We start from the raw sequence: 12,286 nt of genomic DNA, 5'->3' as shown, positions 1-12,286 counted from the left end.
AAAAACACACACTTTCTTTCATGTTTTTGTTTTGTGTATAAATTATATAAAAAATATTTTATTTGTTTAGGGCACAGATACGAAACGTAACAAGTTTAGGTCGATGTCAATGTCTAGGTGCAACTAGAACAAGCAAACGCATAAAGTTGTTATGTGGAGATGCAAAATTCCCGGCAATTTTGACCTACTAAAATGGCAGAACGGCTTTCTCAGACTTCCTTCTGACGAAAAATTGAAAAGGAAAAAAAAAAAAAATCGATATAAGCTAGCTTTTCATTGTTCAGTGACTAACATTCATAAGAGTACGACCGTTCATTATATACTTAAATAAAAAGTGGAATATATTTTATTAGGTTAATTAACAAATGCCAACACTAGGGTACAGGAGACCAACTCAATGAAAATAATAGGTGCAATAGTTGACTATAACGAATAAAGAGGCAATTTTGAGGAAACTGGTGCAAACCGCATTTTTCGCGAATTTGTTTTTTCCGAGGCCTCCCATCTCTAGAGATGGGAGGTCTAGGGTAGCTTGGTCAATGTCTAGAAGGGTAGATACCATTGACTATCAAGCACGAAGTTTATCGTTGTCCTCGCTACCTTTTATTCCCTCTTCTTCTTCGTTACCTGCAGCGGAAAGTTTGATTTTGCTGGAATACAGCCTCACATTTTTTACGAGAATTTCACATTATGTACTAAAAGTATAGGAACTTTTTTTCACGCAGCTTTAACGCGATATAACAACTCCTGTGAGGCGACATTGCTTTTCCTCGTGGCGTGAAAAGCCTTGAGAAGCGCAGCCCGCCATTGTGGATCTCTCCAGCTCGGCCAATTAAGGACATTTGGGTCCTGCTGGAGAGAAGCGACGCCGCACATCTTGGGAACTTGATCTGGGTCTATTACGTCAGCTGTCCACGTGTCGTGCCTGCTATCGATCGGGCGCCCCTCCAGGAGAAGCCATTCCCTCCCTTCCTAAGTGAAGGCTTGATAAAAAGCTTTTTGTCGGAGGAATTTTCGACGGGCGGTTTGCGTTGCTCCCCTCTGTCCCGCCGGCTTATTGAGTCATCAGAGGAAACATGGCAGCACAATGGCTCTGTTTGCTCGCTCACCACGGACTTTGGGGACGCCTTCCGAACGCCAATAGCTGCGCGTTTAAAAACTGATCTGCGTTTTTGACTCGCACGACGCTGCTGCTTTTGACGTCGTAACGCTAATTGGCAGTCGCGTCGTCGACCTTCTTGCCGGGAACAAAGTCGGCATATTGTTGCAGTATTCACCAAGATAAATTATGTCGAGAACAGGGCTGGCGGGCCAAAATATTGAGACGCCTTCCGAAAAAAAAAAGGGGGGGGATGACCGGAAGTGATGTGGGTATTTCGTGGATGGCAGTGTGCCTTTTATTCCGCATTCAACAATAACGAAATGTTTACAGGATACGTTCGGCCTGTAATTGTGCGTCTTCCTCCATAAGGGACAAGGTCATCAACATCCCTACGCATACGTGTAACACTGTGCTTGATGTGTTTATAAATAATCTGATTTGGACTAACCTTTCGCGACGACCTTATTGAGAGACTGTACAAATAGGGGTTGTATCGCTTCATGTTAGCCTTTAGCACTGATTTGATCAGAAAACGGAAGAGCACAGACACAATTAAAGCTGAAATTAGCAGAAAATTGAAAACATAATACAACTAGAAGACAGGACTGAAAATGAAAAAGCAACATCTCAACACTGTTCGCGTTGGAAACTAAATTGTGGCCCGCAATTTATTTCATGTGGTAATTGTGCTCGTTAATGGTATTTTTTTTAACAAACTGCCCCATAATATTTTGACATAGAAAGAAACCTTAAGCAGCATAACTGTAAACTGTTCGTAACTTCATAGTGCAGGGGCCCATATGGAATAGTGTTGCTTCGTTCATTTCAATTCAAGCAAAATAACTTAAATTTATCCTGTGATGTGTGTTGTACATCATTTTTTGCACGTTAAGGACTATGTATTCGTTTGCTTCAACGCATGCAGTGAATCCCATTCGGGTATGTTTTTAAGCCTGTGTGAAATGGACCCGAAGATCATGTGTATCTTAGTTCCCAGTGAAACATATTTATATTGTTGCTAACTGATTTCAGGTGCGCTTCGCTTTCCTCATTCACCTTACGTCCAGCTACTTATACCGTTGTGCGACATGAGTCCATTGGCAGTTTTCCCAGCAGACTGTTTGACTCAACCAGCTGAAGTCACTTGCATGCTTTCGCGTGCGGCTGCATATTAAAAGTGAGGCCATGTCTCGCCATTGCTAAAGTGTCTTGCCCGCAATCTCACACAGCCCGGCAATGCATTCGACAGCACGGACGTTGCCGCTCTGAACTTGCTCAAATGAAAGGCAAGAGCTTGCATAATATACGACTGGCCACGAGCCAAAAACAGATTTCGCAGCCTGCGAAATTGGTCCATGTTATGCAACTGCTTCACGGCTCCGACAGCTGACAACAATGAGCTTGGGTGCTCAATGACTGACGGCCCTTGCTAGGAATAACCTGTTGGGATGTCTACCAGCGTGCAATCAACTGAAAACCGCACAATACACTTCAGATAGATCTGAGTGGCCTGGTACTAATGCTTCTCAAGTCGAGGATATGTCTCACGATTTAATTGGGTTGCGTAAGCGTGTATTACATGGTGCTCCATGGTCACCACTAGTTGCATGAAGTCGATGAAGACCCTCCGTACAATGCATTGTAATTCAACAGTGGGAAGACAATTCGATTGTTATTATTTTTGTTTGTTTGTTTGTCCGCGCAATTTTCGAGGGTTGTGATAAATTAATTTCTTGTTCCTTACATTATGCAGGCATTGTGCTGCACTCCATAATACTGGGTCGAAAAAAATATTTTTCTACGTGCCGTAGGTGGCCAGATACAAACCCTTCAACCTGGCGTCCTCTCTACCTTTGCGTTGAGCTCTGATGTCAGAGGGGCGAAAACTTAGGTATTTCCTATTGGTTCTCGTAAGCCCATGATCTCTCCGGCGGCAACCTCATTGGCGGGGATGTCCGTCATGTTGGAACCCGATGAGTTTAGGAATTCGCGGGGCAGATTTTCTACGCGTCCATTGCCCTCTTTGCTGAAAAAACTTATGGTATGCAGGTTCACATCCATGCGAGTAACTTCTGTTACTCGCACTGTCTCTCTGTCTCACTCTGTCTCTTACATTTATCTGACGTAATTCGGTGCGAAGCGTCAACACCCTTGTTAAATGTTCCGTCATATACACTGTTCCATAGGTACACGTTCTACTCTTGGTTGCATTTTACTGGCCTGTCTTGCACGACCCTCCAGTGCAGCTCAGGCGAACAAAGAAGCCGCTCACAAGCTGACTTGCGTACGTTTGAAACATTTCATCGGTTCTTTCCTTTTCTCTTTTGTGGAGAACGAGGAGCGACGCAGTGAGGAAGAGGACACGAGGTTCAAACCAGCGGAGCGCGCATGTTTAGCACAGACAGACGACCGACTGCATCGGCCTATTCTCCGTCTCCAACCGATGCCACCGCAATCCCCATAAATCGCAGCGAAAGGGCCGGCCACTCAAGCCACGCTGTGAAGAGGTGTCCCATTTCACCACAGCGTCCGTGCCGCCCTTTTTTTTTTTTTTTTTTTTTTTGTTCTTCCACCTCCGGCTTTTAACGCACCCAATACGCTATACTGCTTGCTCGTTGCTGGTTTGACTCTGATGCTGTCCACGTCCTCAGATTGGAAGAGGCAGTGTCGTTATCGAAGGTCAGGTAAGTCTTTCAGTAGGAGGTGTATCATCTACAATGAATCAGCTTTAGGGAGTCGACAGAGTGGAAAAGTTTCCGGAAGAGAATCACCTGGGGGACACCCTCTTGGGTTGTGCAATAAAGTCTGTGCTGGTTTGAGTCTCGCGTCGTCCAGTTGTGTTTCCCGTCCGTATCGTTTTCCTCGGGCTCAAGGAAATGTTACCACTCTCTCATGTACACCAGCTCGCTTGTGCCCTTTTATTTTGTTCTACCGTGTAACTGTATTGCGTGTGTGTGTGTTTCCGGTGGCTCATTTTACGTGACGACTTTGAATGCTTACTCTTAGAATGCATTTAGAATTCGTCGGCTGTGGATGCCCAAGCAGCACAACGTCTGGGTCCAATATTGGACCAATATTGGGCCGACATTGCCTATATTGGTCTATTATTGGGCCAAGGAGTTGTGCTGCTTGGGTGAAGTGCGCTACTTCAGTACCGACGCATTCATCGAATGGAGCAATAAAGAACAGCTGAGACGGACGTGTAGATTGACCCCTCTAATCACGTGCTGGAAGAGAGTAGTCGGACGACTTCGTTAATTGCTCCAGAATGTGTGGGCGAAAGTGCTAGCGGCGTTAGATGGCGTTGGCAGCTGCCATCTGATGTGCGTCAGGAAGAATTTATGTTGTTAGAAGACGAATGTCGCACGTCCGGTATGGCGTCGTTCGGTTAATGAAAAAGTACGACGTATGATTGCTAATTGTTCCCAGTCCAGCGCAAGCAACGCACAAATTGGATACATTTTGCGAGACGCGTGCATTATGCGCGAAACAGACGATAAATAGTGAGGAGAAAGAAACTGCGTGCTTCCCCAATACCGGTACATGCGGCTCGTTGATTGCGGTGCATGCAAAGGTCCGATTGTGCCGGTCAAACAAGACAAACTGGGATTGCATAAACTTTTTGGTGACAAGAACGTATAACTTACGTAGCAACAATTTATCTTGATCGCAGCTGCGTGCTTTCTAGACCTCGTGAACTCTGTTTAGTATCTTCTATGACAGGAAGAAAAGAAAAAGAAAACTGCCTCACTAACTGCCCACTGATGTGAATCAAGTACGGGGACTGGTATCTATTTTTTTTTTTCAATTTATTTTTAAAACATGACATACTCGCCTGAAGCATATCATACCTTAGTTCAATCTCATATAAGGTACACCTCAGAGGTCTATGGTCTCACGTATACAACACATCTAAATACATTATACGTCGCACAGAGGAAAGCACTTAGATTAGTATTATCTTTATGTCCACAAATATCTGGAACCTTCTCCTTCCCTTGTTATCGTTTCTGAGTATTTTCGACCTTGTAAAGGTAAAACTTTCAGAGCTTGTTTATAAATTCTTCCATGGGATCCATGATTCATCCATAATCACTTTGCAGCTCTATACCTCTGCATATTCACTTAGAACAGATAAAGTTACTCAAACTTCCTGCTCCAAGGACATCCAATTCAATTTCAAAACAATTTACAATAGCATTTTCCGGTGCTAAACTCTGGAATTCCTTACCTCTAGCAATCAGACTGGCTTCATCGGTTCACCAATTAAAACGAGAAGTAAAATGATTCATTGGATAACTTGAATTTCCCAAGCTGTTCCGATTTCTGTTTGTTGTTGCTGCTGTTATTTTCCTTTCCTTTCTCACAAGACAAATTTGAAGTGCTGTGTAATTTTTGGTTACGGGACTGCTACACGGGTCTTCGCTGCAGTCCCAGTTGTTATTTGTATATTCGAAATTTATTTTTGAATGAAATGAAATGAAATGAAAATAAAAGCCAGTGACGTCTCGGCATGGACAAGAATACGGATACGGGTGGTAGTTCTGTGGAATCTACAACCACAGCTCATTGCGATGTTTCGTTAATTGGCGTTTTCGAACACCAAACTAAGAAAAAAGTGGTTTAGGAAGGTCCTCCGACGTCGTGCAACCGTAATTTTTCTGCAGCTTGATCGATTGATTTGTAAAAGAAAAAAAATGGAGATGGATGCAGCTTGACTTCGCCAAAGTTCGGACCTTTGTCTGAAAATAGGAGATCGGTTTAGTCAACCGGTCTCTTTTATGAGTCTGAGAGACCGTCGCTTAGAATGGGAACACAGTCGGTTCTAAAGAATGCCTCATTTGTTTCTTCTACTTACTAGAGCATGTTTTATGGCAAGTCTGCTTAACGTTTGGCAGGGATAAAGTAGGCTTAAATTGTCGGCAGCCAACATCCACAGTCAGGATTTTTTTGCTCAAATGACGCGATACGACATGACAGAACCCTCTACAACAAGTTTGCAATAAATAATTTTGCGTATGAAAAGTGATGAATTGACGAGTTAATTGCCCTCACCCATTTTTAATTACCAGAAGCCCCGAAAGAAAGAAAGAAAACACTTCACCAAATGTGTCGCGATGTGCGGAAGCCCGTTAAAGACAACAACAACAATAAATGAAGAAGCGATGAGAAGAGTGAAGAAGAAGAGTTTCAGCTCTTACTTCCTACTTTTTATTATTTGCCTTAAAATTCGTCTGTCATTTTGGATTACGCTGCACATCGAGCGACAGCTCTTCCAATTGCAACAGCTTTATCGTGCCTCTACAGGAAGCCGGTAGCGCCTCGGAAGTGTCTGGAGTATCTCTACCGACCCATATCCGACGAAGCCAAGAGTCACCTAAGTCGCCATAAGCGATTTCCAAAGAGACATCCGTATCCGCATATGCATTCGGAGATTCCCATCCGTATCCGCTTTCCGTCGCAGGAAGAATTGCCTGCCTTTAAAGCGAAGATAATGGGAGCGTAAAGGTATGTGAGGCGAAAGAGGTGTTTATACACATCAACCATATTGCAATTCGTGCAGCAACCCTTCCCTGAGATCACGTTCGCTCGAAGCGTAACAAAAAAAAAATAATAATAATAATAAATACTAATAATAAAAAAGGCGCGTAATCATACTTTCTGCATTCAACATTGATTTTAATGTCGAAAATGTTACCGTTAAGTAACCTTCAACCTGTACGGAAGTTCTGCTTCGAGGAGCGACCCGTTTCGGATACACAACTTCAACTCAGCTACAAAACGGATGCCAGGACATTTAAGAGCTTGGGTGACGCATGAGACAACAGTTATTTGTCGTCGGTATTCAGCACATTTTGCTTTATCTGTTGGCATTTTCATCTATTTTGAGTGGCCTGAGCCTCTTAATACATTTCCATATGCTTCTTCCTCCTCCTCCTCATTTTTTTTATAGTGTTACTTTACACTGTAGAAGGAATTGGCAAGGTTCATCCGAACAGGCACGATATATCGGGGTGAAGGAACACAAGCAAACCAATTCCAGCGTTTGAAACCTTTGTTTGCCAATGCAATGGCTGAGGGTATTAGTGGAGTTTTCTTTTTGCTTCCTTGTTCAAATTCACTAATGCTGTACCTGACACCGCGATGCTTATTGCAATCTGTGTCAGTATTTCCAATGTACCATGGCGCCCTGCAAATGACGCACTGTGGATGACGAAGTCCTGACGAAAAACGTCTGCCTTAACATTCCATTACCTGTCTGCGTTTCGTAACAAATCCACCGATAAAAAAAAGGAAACACGGTATATCAGGAGTATCAACGAAGGGAACTGCCAGCATCTGCAAGTGCTCAGGAAGCATTATTAATTAGTTAAATTAGGACCGCGAAGGTGGGCGGAAGTTCGGAAGACGTAAAATTCTAAGTGCCTGTTGGGCCTAAACGATTCTTCGTCTCTATTTATACAACCCCAAACACAAAATAATCATATTTCATTTTTTATTTCATTTCCGAATTCGCACGTCTATAGTTTGTGAGTTGCTATTTTTCATTTCAATGTATGTTTACAGCCTGCATGATTATATGACAGTTAGTAACGCGCAGGCTCCACGTACCATTCTTCTCCCTATACACTTTACTCCAAAACAGTATGTATTTCGGTCTGGAGCAATTATAAAAGGAGAATCTTATGTCGTAGTTAGGTTCGTTAACGTAGCTCCCGTTCTGTATTACTTGAGTATGGCCGACATTACTGCGCCTGGGCTGCTGCAATCAAGACAATACCATTGTTTAAGTTCTGTGACGTAATGCCGGAGCGGTTTAGTTTCGCTAGACAAGACATTTGCGACAATCAATGATTTCTAGTCTGGCTCCGCGTCATACAAGATGCCTCCACTCGTAGTCTCGCGACGCGGTAATTGGTAATGCAATCATGTCGGCACATACCTCAGTGCTAAACTTCGTGTGCTTGCTGCCTCAGTGCTAAACAAGTGGCTGCTAAACTTCGCTTTTTCGCTGCATAGACGTCTCGATAGCTAAACGAAGGCTGCGAAGTTTTCTTTTCTTCCCTGGCTGTCCTAGTCTATTTGACATATGCACTTGCCATTTAGTTTCACGTTGTTGAGGACACATTTGCGCAACAGAGGAAGTGTGAACTCTTTCTGTAGCCAGTCATTTATTTTCCTTTCTTTTTTCGTTTTCTTTCTTTCTTTTTTTTTGCGGTTTTTATATCAGCAACACAAGTGAGTAGGCGCTTTTCTCATGAAATTGACATCTCTAATGGTAAAACTCCTAACAAATATTTTATATCTACAATTTGTGGCTCATGTGGTAGGCCGCCGTTAAACGTACCGCGACAAATGTTTCATGCGCCCATGGACGATAAACAGCCCTACGTGAGAAACAGTCTACTGAACATGCGATTCGATTCGTCGCATTATCTCGTTACTAAGATCAAGTGGAAAGGCCGTTGACGTGTGTGGAGCATAAGGCGTGAGAAGGATAGGGTTACATACACTAAATGGCTTCGGGACGCGGAATCATTTATTTTAACTACTGAGGGACACCCGTCTCACGATAAGAGATAAATGTACATGAAGACCTTACAAGTGCGATACTGCAGTTCTGCGAGATGTCTGTAATTGCTGTAGTCACTTCGCTTGTTATGTTGCGGTTTTGTCTTTCTGCCAAACACATGAGACTCGGCCATGCAGGATGCTCTTTTCACTTGCGTGTGTTACATCGACACGCATTTACGCCCACATTCCAGTCAAAACAATCAAACGATCGTCTGGCGCTCGCAAAAAGCACGAATTATTCGCCTATACTTCCGCAAGTTTGCAATAACTAAGAAGGTGTCCGTTAATTTTTTATTGGGACGCAACCACAAAAATTACATTGAAATCCGCAATTTCAAGAATCGTTAATCAGAACACCCAAGCGCCCCTTTTCTTTCTGTTCTATAGTACCTGGTTATGGAATGAATAGCGCCCATAAACACGAATTGTCTTTATAGGCAGTTTCGTGTATTCCAGGGCGGCATTGTGATCCAAAACGAAGCGTAAGCCTTTATTTATTCTTTTTTTTTGTTTGTTTCAAAAGGGTGTTTACACATGTGGTTTATAGGGCTCAGTGTGTATCTGTATTGGGGAGAAAGAAAAAGTACGCCACGGAAAAGCTTTACGTCAATCGCAACACAAATAGAGATGGCGGTATAACATCATATCAAATGACAAATAGCTGCGTTACCACCATCATGCGTGTGATAGCTTGTAGGTTTCAATCACAATAGTGGTTTCGTAATGCCTGTATATCCTTCCACTCCACGTGGAGTTAGCGGCCCTGTCCACGTATAAACGGACGAAACATTCGGTGCAGCGGAGGTGTACAGATCAGAAATGTCATACTGGAGAAATATGTCCCCGAGATCGATGCGTATCAAGAAAGACGTCAGCCTCCAAATGAAACTTCCCGCGACGCCGTCCGAATTTTGCTCCGCGAAAGCCGCTGAGCAACAAGAAGAATCGCTGTGGTCGTTCCCATTTTTTTCTTCTTCCTCTCCTTATCAGCATCAATCACGATGGTGATGGGAGCTATAATGCTATATTTTACCACAGACTCGGCATGTACGGAACTGAAGATTTTCCCACGAGTGCAGTTGGTTAAGTACAGAACCGACGCTTATTAAGCACCTATCGTTGATAACTATAATAGGGGCACTCAATGACAACTGAAAGAGCACAGTGATCTGGTGAGGGTGATGCGCCTACAGCCCACCGAGTGGTCCATTGCAGCGGCATTCTTTCAACAGATTTGAGTCATCATATGGTAAACGCTGCGGTGCGAAAGCTGCGCTGCCTGGCCTCATTAGGCGGAACCGACGTCGAGAAATAACTCATCGACTCAGACGAGGAACTCTGATGACTAACCACATTATTCGAGTGTGCGCATAGTGCTCAGTAGATGAGGAACGGATGTAATTACGCGCTGACATCCGGAGTGACAATATGAACCGATGAAGCCGAAGGCAACTGTCAACGTCTGCTTTCCCTTGACGAGATCAGGCTGCAGCACGTCAAACGCGATATTCCAGCGGTAGCGCTTTTCTTCGACGATAACACAGCCCGTTGACCACAAGTGAAACGCGCCGCCAACGCGCGTTCCCTACGCTCAACAAGTCGGTGCTTTATGCAGGGGAGCAACCGCGCAGTTAGCGGATGCCCCGCCACTGCGATGGTTCGTCGCCCGCACAAGCGCCGGATTTGAACAACTCCTACCTTTGCCAAGAGTGGTCCCGCGGCTTGCAAGCGCAAGTTCTGTTTCGGCAGCGTCGACTCGAAGCACGCTCGGTGCAACGAGGGCTGGTAGAGGTGACGGTGATGTTTTGAGTCCCACACTGGGCTGCGCGGGAGAACTGACAGCAGTCTGTGGTGGCATGCCATCAGCACAGAAGGGTGAACCGGCGCGTTTGCCGTCTGCGAAGGACAGGTTAAGTGGCTGGTCAGCGGTGACGAGACCATGTGGTGGACGCGGGCTAAGGGGCGCGTCACGTATTCCCAGGATGTCAGCAATGTAATGGCGCGTGGGACTCTTTGGAGGCTTGGCGTACACGTGCGGGTGCCAAGTGTGCAGCGGAAAACTCGCATAGCCGTTCGTCTCCATGCTGGGCGGCGCGGCTCTGAGCGCCAGCGCACGGGGTCTGGAGCGGACGGCAGCAAGTCGCGCACGCATGCGCTTTCGCGTCGAGCCGCCGGAGAAGCTGCCCTCGCCGGTTACAAAGTGGTGGGTCGGGATTGGCCGCTCCCTGTATTCCGTCGATAAAGTGAGCCGTTGTTTTGGTTGCTGTCGGAGGAAATGCGCGCCTGAATCGGCGCCCTAATTAGCTCTGCGGGAAGCACGTTTATGGCCTTCCAAGTCCGCTGGAAGGCAGCTTATCGCTCGTTGCGCTCGCTTGTGGACGCTCTGATAAGCTTGAAAACGTGACTGGCTGGACTCCCGCTCTGCGGACGAAAAATTTGGATAACGGCCTTCATCAACATGTGGCCAGTAGAAAAATGCACCACCTGATAAAGATTAATTCTCGGAAGGGTCCGCTTATAGAGCTAAAGGGTTGGTGGGAGCTGACAACGAAAGAAAACGATGTCCGATGATACAACTAAACTGACCGCAGGATAACTCATCTTGAAAAATTGTTGAGATAAAAACCAAAGCGATCACAGTTGTCTCGCGACATAAAGCCCCAAATTATTATTAAAAACCAAAGCATAATCGTCTCATATTTTGTCCTATCAATTTTATTGCCAGGATGGCAATATGGCTTCATGGCTTGAACGGGAGCTCTCATTTCCCCCCCCCCCCCCGTCATCATCTTTTTTTTTTTTTTTACGTTTTTGTTCGGAGTTGTTCGAAGTGTTCCGAGATCCTACTCTGACGCTTTCCATTTTACTGTCTTGTGCTTCAGGGGTTTAGTGAATTTTTTTCTGTTTATATCTCTAAATCCCCGGCATAATGGTGCGCAGTTCACAACTTCCCTGTTTTCGAAATACAAGCAAACCTTTTCAACAAAAAAGAAGAAAAAGAAGAAGATAAAGCAGACTGTAGGCAATGTCAATGTCTCGTTCAAATCTTTATTTCCTTCAAGGTATCACTGTGGTGTGCTATAGTATCACGTCGTTATCACACGCTTTCCTACGTGTGATAGACGAGGTGGACGTATATTACGCACAAATACACAGGGAGAAAAAGAGCGCACCATTAATTGCCTTCTTATGAACATGTACTTTGACAGGTTCATCACCTTGCGGTTCGTATGACCCTATCTGCCTGACCCTATCTATCTGAATGCTTGCTGTGATGCGGCACTAACGACTTGAATAAATATCCTCCGCATCGATCACGTCGTTTATATTAATCCACTGACGTAGTAGTGACGTACATAGCGCAAACGACTTAAGTAAGTACAGTGCAATTTTCGACCTTGCACTCTTTTAACCATCAGACCCCTCAATGATGACACAGTGTCCGGCACTGGATGAAAAGGTGATTCAACACGACAGCATCATCATGGCCAGGAAGATACTCTAATTCATTCAGAGCTATCTAACGCCCGAGTAATGTCCAGTCTGCCGGCCTAGCACTATACGTAATGGAGCCTGCGTGGATCGCGCGGTCGCTATTAGCGTTCTTCG

The 12,286-nt window shown here is 44.8% G+C and overlaps 1 protein-coding gene across 1 annotated transcript in view; it reads right to left on the bottom strand.

Moving 5' to 3' along the window:
• The window catches only part of LOC135377677 (homeobox protein HMX3-like), a 78,137-nt gene extending 67,236 nt beyond the window's left edge, over positions 1-10,901 (bottom strand). The window contains exon 1 of the mRNA XM_064610268.1: positions 10,376-10,901. Coding sequence (XP_064466338.1) covers positions 10,376-10,829 — 454 coding nt within the window. The 5' untranslated portion in view covers positions 10,830-10,901. The remainder of the gene's footprint in view (positions 1-10,375) is intronic.
• Positions 10,902-12,286: the final 1,385 nt, after the last annotated feature.

The sequence above is a fragment of the Ornithodoros turicata genome, chromosome 1, assembly GCF_037126465.1.
Source record: "Ornithodoros turicata isolate Travis chromosome 1, ASM3712646v1, whole genome shotgun sequence".
In the NCBI taxonomy this organism is placed as follows: Eukaryota; Metazoa; Arthropoda; class Arachnida; order Ixodida; family Argasidae; genus Ornithodoros; species Ornithodoros turicata.
This window is presented reverse-complemented; position numbering and strand designations above follow the sequence as displayed.